Source organism: Oncorhynchus mykiss, chromosome 8 (assembly GCF_057628025.1).
Source record: "Oncorhynchus mykiss isolate SJ-2025 chromosome 8, ASM5762802v1, whole genome shotgun sequence".
In the NCBI taxonomy this organism is placed as follows: domain Eukaryota; kingdom Metazoa; phylum Chordata; class Actinopteri; order Salmoniformes; family Salmonidae; genus Oncorhynchus; species Oncorhynchus mykiss.
Window position 1 is genome coordinate 14,213,526 of NC_143029.1, and position 14,432 is coordinate 14,227,957.

A 14,432-nucleotide genomic window follows, 5' to 3' on the forward strand; every position below is an offset into this window, starting at 1 on the left:
CGTCAATAGAGTACCGCCAATAGAGTACCGTCAATAGAGTACCGCGAATAGAGTACCACCAATAGAGTACCACCAATAGAGTACCGCCAATAGAGTACCGCCAATAGAGTACCGCCAATAGAGTACCGCCAATAGAGTACCGTCAATAGAGTACCACGAATAGAGTACCGCCAATAGAGTACCGTCAATAGAGTACCGCGAATAGAGTACCGCCAATAGAGTACCGCGAATAGAGTACCGCCAATAGAGTACCGCCAATAGAGTACCGCCAATAGAGTACCACCAATAGAGTACCGCCAATAGAGTACCGCCAATAGAGTACCGCCAATAGAGTACCGTCAATAGAGTACCGCCAATAGAGTACCGCCAATAGATTACCGCCAATAGAGTACTGTCAATAGAGTACCGTCAATTGAGTACTGTCAACAGAGTACTGTTATTACAGACCGTCAATAGAGTATTGTCAATAGAGTACTGTCAATAGAGTACTGTCAATAGAGTACTGTCAATAGAGTACTGTCAATAGAGTACCGTCAATTGAGTGCTGTCAATAGAGTACCGTCAATAGAGTACTGTTATTACAGACCGTCAATAGAGTACCGTCAATAGAGTACTGTTATTACAGACCGTCAATAGAGTATTGTCAATAGAGTACTGTCAATAGAGTACTGTCAATAGAGTACTGTCAATAGATTACCGTCAATTGAGTATTGTCAATAGAGTACCGTCAATAGAGTACCGTCAATAGAGTACTGTTATTACAGACCGTCAATAGAGTACCGTCAATAGAGTTCTGTTATTACAGACCGCCAATAGAGTACTGTTATTACAGACCACCAATAGAGTACTGTTATTACAGACCGTCAATAGAGTACCGTCAATAGAGTACCGTCAATAGAGTACTGTTATTACAGACCGTCAACACAGACTGCCTATACAGACCGTTAATACAGACCATCAATACACTAAGTTCTGTTAATAGGGTGTCCTTTTAGAAAACAGCACTATTAAATGTGTGTATAATTGGGATTGAATCAGGTAATTACAGCATATATGACTCCTCCTGATACGTCCTTCTAAAACAATTCTCTGAAATGATTTGCGGCTTAAATGACTTCACATTGCAAATGAGTTAATGAAGCATGATCAAGTCATTGGAAGAGGAGAGCAACATCACTAAGGAGGAAAAGCATCTCTCTCTCTCTCTCTCTCTCTCTGTCCTTCAGATCAGATGAGTTATTGTTGGGCGCTAAGCTGTCAGTTTCCATGGTAATAAAGAGATATTTCATGTTGACCTTTTCTAAAACCAAAGAGCTGAGTCGGCACACTAGCTCACTCCCCTCAGTCATTTAAACCCTTATATCTGAGACACTTATCTTTATTCACACCGGGGTGTCCAGGAGTAGTGACTACACACAGTACACTGTGTGTGTGTGTGTGTGTGTGTGTGTGTGTGTGTGTGTGTGTGTGTGTGTGTGTGTGTGTGTGTGTGTGTCGTGTCCTTGCATGAGTGAGTATCATATGTTGTAATTAATCACAATAGAGATTGTTTGGCTCAAGAGGAATTAAGGTGTCGGTTGGTTGTGTTTTCACGCTAGGTCAATCTGTTGAAGGGCATCTAAAGCTGCCTGAACCATTCTGAATGAAAACCTCATCAATATTTGTTGTGGTTTGACATTAAAGCCACTTAACGTTTTTGATTGGACACATCATGCAAGGAGACACTTTTATACCACTAATTGGTTATTTCTACTACGTTACACAGATTAGGCTGGTTCCAAATGGCATCCTAATCCGTTTATAGTGCTCTACTGTTGTCCAGAGTTCACACACTGACTGAAACTATTTCAATATCTGGTTAACCAGGACTTGAGATGGCAATACTCTTCTTTTCAATAAATTGAATATAATCCAGATGGGCTCATTAGCGTTTCATCACATTACTTTTGGAGTTTTGCCAAGTCCTGAACAAAATTAATCAATCTTTGGTTTGAAAATTCTGCATTGCTTCAACTGATGTTGTCTTCTTAGTACATACCACACAGGGGCGACAGAGGATTGGCTATTGGCTCATCAGCCCTTCAGGGAGTCAACAACTCATATTCATTCTTTCATTCTTTCATTCTTTCTTTCACGACTGTTTCTCTCACTGGCACTTTTTTTAACTACATCTACATCTTGTCTAAGCTTCTCGGCCGCTAGTGTCTGTTCTGTACAGTACATGATGATTGAAGTGCTGTCTGGCCCCATAGCTTTAGATCAGAGGTAGGCAACAGTTGGCCCGCTGGTCAAAACCGGCCTGCAAGTATATTTTTTTTGCTCCCCCCAAGGTTTAAAAAAGAAAAAAAAAATAGTATTTGGTAAAAAAAAAAAAAGTACAATCACCAGGAATTCAGCTTAAAATTAGTTCAATGTAGGAAATATGTTCCCAAGTATTCCCACAAATAAAAAAAAGAGATATGTGATTGTGTCTCAATGTAATCAAGGTATAAATAATTATTTTCACATGCAATGTATTTTTGGCCTTAGTTGTGGTACATTTGCAGTGTACAATTCTAATTGTGTTCCGGCCCCCTGACTATTTGCTCCAACAAAAATTGTTCCGCGGCTGAATCTAGTTGCCTACTCTTGCTTTATATGTGATGTCCATGCTGCCCCTGCTGTGTGGCGGCCCTTCATATAAAGCTGTTTGAGAAGGGAGCCTATGGCGAGGTCATTAGCCCAGTCCATCACTCTAATGCTGAGTGTTTGATCGTGCAACGCTGGCTGGGGCAGATAAATGCAAGAATTCTTCTTACTGTAGCTTATCATTCATCAGACGTTTGTATTTCTTGACTGTTGTCAAGATATGTATCAGATGTGTTCTATTTAATAGGCACCAAACATAACCCAAACAGGGATGCACTTACATGAATTTGATCATTAAAATATGCTTGTTTTCCTTTGTAAGTAAAGCCCCCCTGCCAAACCCTCCCCTAATTCGGATGACGCTGGGCCAATTGTTCTCAGCCCTTTTGGACTCCTGATCACGGCCAGTTGTGATACAGCCCGGGATTGAACCCGGGTCTGTAGTGATACCTCTAGCACTGCGATGCAGTGCCTTAGACCGATGTGCCACTCGGGAGGCCCCAGACAGAAATATTCTGTTCGCTAGAGTTTTTCTGCAAGACATGACTACTGAACTCTTCTACTTACAGCATCTTACCAGTGATCGAGATATGTGCTTGTTTAACCTACTTTGATTGAATGCACTGATTGTCAGTCGTTACCGTAGCTATAGCAGTTGGCTGGTATTTTGGTCATTTCTCATTTCTGATGTATCTTGTGTGATGTCCACTTTGACTTGCTGTGTGTAGTATAGTATTGTATATACAGTGTAGCCTATATTTCTGCCCTGTTTCCATCCAATGTTAAATCCACAATGTCATGGGGATCTGGATGAATTCATAAACCCTTCAGAGTGCAAAAAAGGATTTATGAAGGTCCAAAATGGCAAGTTATTTCCACAGGGAGGCTTGTTGGAAACAAAGACATGTATATATTGAACAGAATCGCAACCCCTCAAACCTAAAGCAAACAGGTGTAATAAACTGAGATGAATATAAATATCTTCGGAGGGTCAGTCATTGGCATTGAGAAATAGAGAACTGTTTGAACTTTGCTCCTAGTGTAGCCCGAGCCTCGTCAATATCTGCCTGCGGTCTGAATAACCGATGCCTGCTCTTGCTACTCACTGAGGGGCGTAGAAACAGACAGAATTCAAAGGAGTTGATCAGTGAACTTAGCCTAGCTCCCTGGGCTGCCTGTGTTTCTATAAGGTCTCCGTCCCAAATGGCACCTTATTCCCTATATAGTGCACTACATTTGACCAGAGCCTTATGGGCCCTAGCTGGTCAAAAGTAGTCCACTATGTAGGGAGTAGGGTGCCATTTGGGACACATACATGGAGTCTAGCTAATAAACATCCTCCGGTTCCCCAGACACCACATTAGCGCACTAACAAACACCAATGCCTGCAGTGCAAGGCTTCAGAAAGACACACAAAGAAGATCAGTTCTCTTCACCCCTAGATCCCCCTGCGAGGAGTCAACTAAAAGCACCATGATGGAAGAAAATAAATAAAACATACACTTTCTATTCTTCTTTTCCTCTTCCCGTTCCCCAAAGAACAGGGAATATTTCACCCACAGACGCCTTGTGTTGATAACGCATGTGACATGCAGATTGGTTACCCTCCCACCCAACAACATCCCCCTCCTCTCCCTTTACCCTTCCTCCCCCCTCTCCCTTTACCCTTCCTCCCACTCCTCCCCCTCCTCTCCCTTTACCCTTCCTCCCCCTCCTCTCCCTTTACCCTTCCTCCCCCTCCTCTCCCTTTACGCTTCCTCCCCCTCCTCTCCCTTTACCCATCCTCCCCCTCCTCTCCCTTTACCCATCCCCCCCTCCTCTCATTTCTTCCATTAATAACTGGCCGTGGGGCTGCCATAAAAAGACAGATATTCCCAGGAACTATTTTTTTCCCCTCTGAGCACATTTGCATTTTTCCTGTTTGATCAGGACTGCTAAATGAGACGAACGCTATTAGACATTAATGGCTGCTCCAAATCTATCAATAAATTATTAGTTTGCAGTGCACTGATTGGCTGTGCATGAGATGTATTGGAACCAGACTCATTCAATGGGCCAGTCACTGGGGAGCAGCTAAGCTAATCAGCACCACCACCTCAACAACAGAGCACTGGTAGAAACAAAGAGCCAGACATTAAAAAACACACGTTGGCTTGGCAGTCTGAATGATTTCATAACAACAGTGGGTGTAATTCATTAAATTCATCATGTTTATTTAACTCGGTGCATGGCATACAGTGAAGTTGAATATTAGTCATGGTTCTCCATGATCAGTTACTGTACCCAGTCAGTCAGTCAGTCTTTAGTCAGTCTTTAGTATGTGTGCAAGATTCTCTTATTGCCACTGTCAGTGTCAAGTCAATGTATCCCACGAGCCATGAAAACCAGGTCACATTCTATGTAGATTAAATTCCCCAAGTAATCAAAATGGTAACCTTTGCAATTACACTGCAATAATTACACTGCGCTTGCTTGCTTAATCTGTCATTCTGCCCCTGAGCAAGGCTGTTAACCCACTGGTCCTCGGGCACCGAAGACGTGGATGTCGATTAAGGCAGCCCTCCTCACCTCTCTGATTCAGAGGGGTTGGGTTAAATGTGGAAGACACATTTCAGTTGAATACATTCAGTTGTACAACTGACTAGGTATCCCCTTTCCTTAAGTAACTTCAATACATAGATATATGTTAAGGACACTTATTTCAAAGTGGGACCAAACCATAAATAAGTGGATTCAAACGACATGCTATACAATGTTTTTATCATGTATAAGGTAACAGGTTTGAATTCCAATGAGGGACATGTAGTGAGACAGTCTGAGACAAGTCGTGCATCCCAAATCAAATCAAATCAAATTTTATTTGTCACATACACATGGTTAGCAGATGTTAATGCGAGTGTAGCGAAATGCTTGTGCTTCTAGTTCCGACAATGCAGTAATAACAAGTAATCTAACTAACAATTCCAAAACTACTGTCTTGTACACAGTGTAAGGGGATAAAGAATATGTACATAAGGATATATGAATGAGTGATGGTACAGAGCAGCATAGGCAAGATACAGTAGATGGTATCGGGTACAGTATGTACAAATGAGATGAGTATGTAAACAAAGTGGCATAGTATAGTATAAAGTGGCTAGTGATACATGTATTACATAAGGATACCGTCGATGATATAGAGTACAGTATATACGTATGCGTATGAGATGAATAATGTAGGGTAAGTAACATTTATATAAGGTAGCATTGTTTAAAGTGGCTAGTGATATATTTACATCATTTCCCATCAATTCCCATTATTAAAGTGGCTGGAGTTGAGTCAGTGTCAGTGTGTTGGCAGCAGCCACTCAGTGTTAGTGGTGGCTGTTTAACAGTCTGATGGCCTTGAGATAGAAGCTGTTTTTCAGTCTCTCGGTCCCAGCTTTGATGCACCTGTACTGACCTCGCCTTCTGGATGATAGCGGGGTGAACAGGCAGTGGCTCGGGTGGTTGATGTCCTTGATGATCTTTATGGCCTTCCTGTGACATCGGGTGGTGTAGGTGTCCTGGAGGGCAGGTAGTTTGCCCCCGGTGATGCGTTGTGCAGACCTCACTACCCTCTGGAGAGCCTTACGGTTGAGGGCGGTGCAGTTGCCATACCAGGCGGTGATACAGCCCGCCAGGATGCTCTCGATTGTGCATCTGTAGAAGTTTGTGAGTGCTTTTGGTGACAAGCCAAATTTCTTCAGCCTCCTGAGGTTGAAGAGGCGCTGCTGCGCCTTCTTCACGATGCTGTCTGTGTGAGTGGACCAATTCAGTTTGTCTGTGATGTGTATGCCGAGGAACTTAAAACTTGCTACCCTCTCCACTACTGTTCCATCGATGTGGATAGGGGGGTGTTCCCTCTGCTGTTTCCTGAAGTCCACAATCATCTCCAAATGGCACCCCATTCCCTATGCAGTGAACTACTTTTGGCCAGTGCCCAGAGGGACATAGGGCTCTGGTCAAAAGTAGTGCACTATATAGGTAAGAGGAAGCACACAGGTTACTGCATTAGAACAATTAGAACATAGAGATGCATCAGAATCAGTAGATATATCTCTGTATAGGAATGTTTACTACAGAGCCCCCCAGCAGTGGTGGTAAAAGTACCCAACTGTCATACTTGAGTAAAAATAAAGATACCTTTTCATAGAAAATGACTCAAGTAAATTTGAAAGACACCCAGTAAAATACTACTTGACTAAAAGTCTAAAAGTATCGGGTTTTAAGTATACTTAAGTATAAAGTAAAAGTCAATGCTATAAATCCTTTGAAATTCCTTATATTAAGCAAACCAGACAGCACAATTTTCTTGTTTTTTATTTATTTAAGGATAGCCATCGGTACAGTCCAACACTCAGACATCATTCACAAACAAAACATTTATGTTTAGTGAGTCCACCAGATTAGAGACAGTAGGGATGACCTGGGATGTTTTCTTGATAAGTCTGTCAGTTAAACCATTTTCCTGTCCTGTTAAACATTCAAAATGGAACGAGTACTTTTGGGTGTCAGGTAAAATGTATGGAGTAAAAAGTACATGATTTTCTTTAGGAATGTAGTGGAGTAAAAGTAAAAGTAAAAAATATGAATAGTAAAGTAAAGGACAGATACCCCCCCCAAAAATACTTAAGTAGTACTTCAGTGTTTTTACGTATTTACTTTACACCACTACCCCACAGTAGCTTTGTTCCATGTGTAGTTTGCAGATCACAGACAACAGGCAGACTCTGTGTTCTACCCCAAGTCTGAGAGAGAGAGAGCTGCCATGAAGCAGCAGCCAGTCTCCACCACCTCAACCCCTCTCCTCCTCCTCTCATCAGGGGGTATGTGACACACGCATGCCATCACTCACCAGACACATGTCTCTCTCCCGCTTAATGCACCTCCATCTCTTTTTAGTGTGTGTTTTCATGCGTACAAATGTGTATATAGGTGTGGGGGCCCCGGTGTGAATACACTCGAGAGCCCCTCTGTTAAATCATAGCAAAGGTGTCCCGGGCGCCAGAGAGAAAGGTGGCGACGCTGCAAGGTGAATATTTTACCTCATCTCAGCCTCAAATAGGATCATAAATGAATTCACTGCTAGTCTTGTCAACCTTGCCTGATATGGCTCTCTTCTGTTCTCCTTCTCTTTTCTGTGTGTTCTATAGACTGGAGGCAGGATGCCAATCAATCATTCTTTTCATCACAACTCCATCAGACAAGAGATTGTTGTGGATGGCTTTCTGCATTTTAATAATGGCTATACTGTTGTCTATTCGTTGTCTGCATTGTCGACTGAAAGACTATTCTTATTCGTGATGGGCGGAGAACCAAATTGCCCCCTATTCCCTATAGGGACTACGCCTACTGTACTTGGGAAATAGATTTCCATTTGGGACATAAATGTTCCTTCTGGTATTTATTTTATCACATAGGCTACATGTGTATTAACAGGAACATGAACATGACAATATGAACATGATTAAGCTATCATTGCACCTATCTAAGAATGGTGCTACCGTAGCTGGTGGCCGAAGTACTGCTTTCTGGTTAGCACAAAAGACATTGTCATAGACATGTATGGCATTCAAGAGCGATAGCCTAACAATTTAGCTAGCTAAAAGTTTTTGGGATTGTACAAGCATCTTAAAGAAAACAAAGACCTTACATATTTGCCTATGGCTTTCGTCAGAGCTTCTGTGGGGTAGAGACAGGAAGGAGTGCTCAAGACAACCGTTTAGGTTTGAGAACAGAGCCTGACAGTGTAAGGAAGTGGACAGGATGTTAACCCTGACTGACAGGCTCATTGATTAGGTCACAGTTAAAGGAGAAATAAGAGAGAGCAACAGAGGATGGTACCACAGACAGACGGACTTGGCTGTGACCCAAATGGTACCCTACTCCCTATAAAGTTCCCACAGGGTTCTGGTCAAAAGAAGTGCACTAATTAGGGACTAGGGTGCTCTTTGGGCCCTAGGTGGCTGACTGACTGAGTGTCATTAGAAGGACTAATGGTGATTAATGGTCTGGTTGGTCTCTCCTCAGAGGACAGTGTGTTCAAAGCCAAATCAAGGAGGAGGGAGACGGTCGGGGTGGCAGAGATACAAGAGGATGGACAACTAACAGTGGACCTGCCAATCGACCAGGTAACATGGTGTGCATCCCAAACGGCACCCTATTACCTATTTATTGCACTACTTCTGACCAGGGCACATAGAGATACGGGTGCCATTTGGAACGTGTCCATGGATGGACCCCCAGAGATATGAACATTTAAACACAGTCAATATAGGAAAGAGAAATAAACAGCTGGGTGAAATTATAGGGGCTACTTTTAAATTCCAAGCAAATAGACTAGACTTTAGAGAGACATTTGCCTACTGTAAAGTGAGTGTTCTTCTGAACATGTGAGATAGTAACATCAGAGGTTGGACCCTGGCAGGTGGTGGCCAAGGTGGTGGAGGAGCAGTGTGATGTCATCATGGCGTTGTCTCCTCAGCAAGACAGTGGTGGAGGTGAAACGTTCTGCTCTATAGTACCGAAGTCAGCCAGCTCCAAGAAGGTCAGTCTTATTGTGTGCACACACACGCACACAAACACACCACACCACACAGCCTGGTCTCATAGATTAGACGTAACATAGTAAATATAAATTCAAGACACTCAAATTAGTATGATATGTTAGGTTTGGTATGGTTACTTAAGGCAAAAAAGTGAAACGCGGGTGGTTGGTCGGGGCTAGTGTAGGTAAACTTTTGTCTTGAAGCCCAAAGGTTGCATATTCGAATCTCATCATAAACAGCTTTTGCATTTGAGCTAATTAGCAACTTTTCAACTACTTACTACTTTTAAGATACTTTGCTACTAGTTAGCATATTAGCTAACATTAAGCCTAACCTTAAAACCCTTTAACCTGTTGAGTGTAGGAGGCAGTATTTTGATGTTTGGATGAAAAAACGTACCCAAATGAAACTGCCTATTTCTCAGGCCCAGAAGCTAGAATATGCAAAGAAGTAGAATCAGATTAGGATAGAAAACACTCTAAAGTTTCCAAAACTGTCAAAATATTGTCTGTGAGTATAACAGAACTGATATTGCAGGCGAAAACCTGAGGAAAATCCAACCCGGAAGTGCCTCTTATTTTGAAAACTCCCTGTTCCATTGCATGCCTTCCCTCCATTTAAAGGGATATCAACCAGATTCCTTTCCCTATGGCTTCCACATGGTGTGAACAGTCTTTAGACATAGTTTCAGCCTTTTATTCTGAAAAATTAGCGAGAACGATCACATCGTGTCAGTGGATGGCTTGGTGTCACCAGAGTTTTGCATGCGCAACAGCTTGGAGCAGACATTTTCTCTCTCTCTCCTATTGAAAAAGCTACGGTCCGGTTGAAATATTATCGATTGTTTATTGTAAAAACAACCTGAGGATTGATTATAAAAAACGTTTGACATGTTTCTACGAACTTTACGGATACTATTTGGAATTTTTGTCTGCCCGTCATGACCTGCACGAGCCGGTGGATTACTAAACAAAACACGCCAACCAAATGGAGGTTTTTGGATGTAAAATTATCTTTATCAAACTAAAGGAACATTTATTGTGTAACTGGGAGTCTTGTGAGTGCAAACATCCGAAGATCATCAAAGGTAAGCAATTAATTGTATTGCTTTTCTGACTTTCGTGACCAATCTACTTTGCTGCTAGCTGTTTGTAATGTTTTGTCTGTTGAGAGAGATGTCCTCACATAAACGCTTTGTTTGCTTTCGCTGTAAAGATTTTTTTTAAATCTGACACGCCAGGTGGATTAACAACAAGCTAAACTGTGTTTTGCTATATTGCACTTCTGATTTCATGAAAATTAAATATTTTTTGTAATTTAATTTGAATTTGGCGCTCTGCAATTCAGCGGATGTTGACGAAAATGATCCCGCTAACGGAATGGGTGCGCCAAGAAGTTAAGCTAACCCTTCCCCTAGCCCTTTAACCCAATTCCTGAACATAACCTTAACCCTAAATCCTAACGCTAACACCTAGCCTGGGTAACATTAGCAAGCTAGCTAACGTTAGCACCTAGCTACCTAGATAATGTTAGCCACAACATATTTGAATTTGTAACATATCATACATTTTGCAAACTCGTAACATATAGTACTATTGGCCACTTCGTAACAAATTGTACATTTTGGAAATTCGTAACATATCATACGAATTGTAATTTGTAACACATAATACTAAATGAAGTGTCTCGGATTTACGTACAGAATAATATGAAATGCTCTCAGACCAGGTTGCACCACACACACTCACTCCCATTGTCCCCATCGTCCCTGTCCCCTCCCCAAGGGACAGCCATGTGGTGCAGTCAGTGGCTACATCCCAAAAAGCACCCTATTCCCTAAATAGTGCACTACTTTTGACCATGGCCCATACGGCTCTGGTCAATGTTGGGAATAGGATGCCATTTGGGACACGTGTTTGCTTCACAGACCCTGGCCGTTGCAATGAACTAGATGGATTTGTTAGTTCCACATAGAGGCCATCGACAGAATGCCAACCGTAGCTATTTTATCAGTGGGAAGAAACAAGAACATTTCTTTTTTTACTCAGCATCTTTATGTAGGGAGTGACTCCCTGGGCTCTGTGTCCTCCGCTGTTGAAGCTTTATGTGGAGGCATTTGTGTCCGGTTCCATTGGTATCCTATTTGTTTAAACTATTTCTATACTTTTATACTTTTAAGATTTAATTTGACTTTTTTATTTTCAAACATCACAGGACAGAAACTAAGACAATACAATATCCCAAACAACAACGTCATCTATCTTTATTAGAGCGATGTATCTTGACTGGTGATGTACTTTCTTGTACTGTAGGCCTCGGCCAGACTGACCAGTGCCTTCCCTGAGCAGCCAGCACCCCAGGCCGGGCCCCCAGAAACAGGTCGAGTCACCCGAACCCTCACCCACTCCCCCGTAGGGACCAGCCCCACCACACCTACCAGAGACACAGAGCCCCTACAGACACATGGCAAGACTGAGCCACAGGTACGTGAATACTTCATTGAGTAATGGCAAGGTTAGCGATAGGGACTCAAAACACAGTGGTGTCCGCAACTCAAATGGCACAACAATATTCCCTATATAGTGCACCAGGGGTACGATTTACACTGGGGGCGGGGGACGGGGGACGGACGGACGGACGGACATTCAGAAATTGCATTTTTGTCCACACCAGTTTCACTTTGGCTTTTTTCCTATTTTGTTGCCTTACAACCTCGAATTAAAATGGATTTTTAGGGTGTTTGTATCATATGATTTACACAACATGCCTACCACTTTGAAGATGCAAAATATTTTTTATTTTGAAGCAATCAAGAAATAATACAAAAAAACAGAATACTTGAGCGTGCATAACTATTTACCCCCGAAAGTCAATACTTTGTAGAGCCAACTTTTGCAGCAATTACAGCTGCAAGTCTCTTAGGGTATGTCTCAATAAGCTTGGCACATGTTATTTATTTATTTTACCTTTATTTAACTAGGCAAGTCAGTTAAGAAAAAAATATTATTTTCAATGATGGCCTAGGAACAGTGGGTTAACTGCCTGTTCAGGGGCAGAACGACAGATTTGTACCTTGTCAGCTCAGGGGTTTGAACTTGCAACCTTCTGGTTACTAGTCCAAAGCTCTAACCACTAGGCTACCCTACTACCCCATCTAGCCACTGGGATTTTTGCTCCAGCTCCTTCAAGTTGGATGGGTTCCGCTGGTGTACAGCAATCTTTAAGTCATACCACAGATTCTTAATTGGATTGAGGTCTGGGCTTTGACTAGGCCATTCCAAGACAATTGAATGTTTCCCTTTAAACCACTCGAATGTTGCTTTATCAGTATGCTTAGGGTCATTGTCCTTCTGGAAGGTAAACCCCGTCCCAGTCTCAAATCTCTGGAAGACTGAAACAGGTTTCCCTCAATAATTTCCCTGTATTTAGCGCCATCCACCATTCCTTCAATTCTGACCAGTTTCCCAGTCCCTGCCGATGAAAAACATACCCACAGCATGATGCAGCCACCACCATGCTTCACTGTGGGGATGGTGTTCTCCGGGTGATGAGAGGTGTTGGGTTTGCGCCAGACATAGCGTTTTCCTTTATGGCCAAAAAGCAAAATTTTAGTCTCATCTGACCAGAGTACCTTCTTCAATATGTTTGGGGAGTCTCCCAAATGCCTTTTGGCAAACTTTTTAATAAGCAATGTCTTTTTTTTCTGGCCACTCTTCTGTAATGCCCAGCTCCATGGAGTGTATGACTTAAAGTGGTCCTATGGACAGATACTCCAATCTCCGCTGTGGAGCTATGCAGCTCCTTCAGGGTTATTTTTTTCATTTCACTTCACCAATTTGGACTATTTTGTGTATGTCCATTACATAAAATCCAAATAAAAATCTATTTAAATTACAGGTCGTAATGCAACAAAAAAGGAAAAACGCCAAGGGGGATGAATATTTTTGCAAGGCACTGTATCATTGGAATGTGATACGAGGCAATGGTGTGGATATATACAAAATAAAAATGATAATATATGCCCCCCCACTTCTAAAACCAAAGTTGCGCACCTGTAGTGCACTTCAAAGTAGTGCTCTATAAAGGGAATAGGGTGCCATTTGGGATGGATAATTTGTTCAGAACAAGAAACACATCTGTGTCAGAGAAAAACTTTTAATTCAGTAACAATGTCTTTGTGAAATAGATTTTCAGGGGAAGTGCATTGTAAGCTGAGAGGAAGTATCTTCAGCATTGTCAATAGTGATGGAAATGGCTTACTGTTATATATCCCGCTCAAACGGACATTCAACTGTAAGCTGTTTACCTACTCTACCCTCACACAGCCTTACAATCCATGAAGAGAATTTACAACAGGGAGAGCAAGGTTAACATAAAGCCCCATTTTCTCCTCATCACAATCATTTATTTAGATTTAATGGTATCGGCTGCTTTATCCATCAGTCAACAGTGCATTTCTTCTTAAGTAATAACGTGAGATATGCCAATACAGAGAGGGGATGCCGGATCAATTGTCGCTCTCTTCAGAAATTAGCAATACAAAATCAAATAGCCATCGATCCGTTCCTCATTGATTTCCATTAGTCTTTTCCACCGCAATTATCTCTCGTCCATCTCGCTGTGTTTTCTGGTTCCTATCCCGTCGGCTCAGTTTAGCCGCTCTCCAGGCTCTCTCTGAAGCTCAAGGTTAACTTTAATCAACCTCAGGCACTGTCACCGGCAGGCTGCAAGCTACAGCCCTGGAGCCTTCTGGTGTGTGTGTGTGTGTGTGTGTGTGTGTGTGTGTGTGTGTGTGTGTGTGTGTGTGTGTGTGTGTGTGTGTGTTTGTGTGTGTGTGTGTGTGTGTGTCCATCCAGCCTGCAGGCTCAGGCTCTATTCCTCTGGGTCCCTCCAACTGGATCAGAGAATTAACTCTAGTGTTCATGAAGCACTTACTCACTGAAGTCTACTACAGCACTCATTACTCACCCCCAGCTCAGGGGGTCTCTACCACAGGCCCGTACTTCATGAGCTCCCTCGCACATCATTCTCCAGCTCAGAGGGCTTCTATTGAGGATGTGGGTTCTCTGTCCCCCATCTCCCGTTGGTCCTTTTTTTTATTGTATTTTTTATTTCACCTTTATTTAACTAGGCAAGTCAGTTAAATGACTTAGTCACAATGACGACCAATCCCGGCCAAACCCGGACGACACTGGGCCAGTTGTGCGCCGCCCTATGGGACTCCCAATCACAGCC

General features: G+C 42.5%; 1 protein-coding gene across 1 annotated transcript in view; it reads left to right on the top strand.

The window, feature by feature from the left end:
• LOC110529187 (doublecortin domain-containing protein 2C) overlaps nucleotides 1–14,432 on the top strand; it is a 54,510-nt gene that overhangs the window by 34,691 nt on the left and 5,387 nt on the right. Inside the window, exons 7-10 of the mRNA XM_090181961.1 lie at nucleotides 7,352–7,475; nucleotides 8,680–8,780; nucleotides 9,077–9,196; nucleotides 11,510–11,680. Coding sequence (XP_090038087.1) covers nucleotides 7,352–7,475; nucleotides 8,680–8,780; nucleotides 9,077–9,196; nucleotides 11,510–11,680 — 516 coding nt within the window. The remainder of the gene's footprint in view (nucleotides 1–7,351; nucleotides 7,476–8,679; nucleotides 8,781–9,076; nucleotides 9,197–11,509; nucleotides 11,681–14,432) is intronic.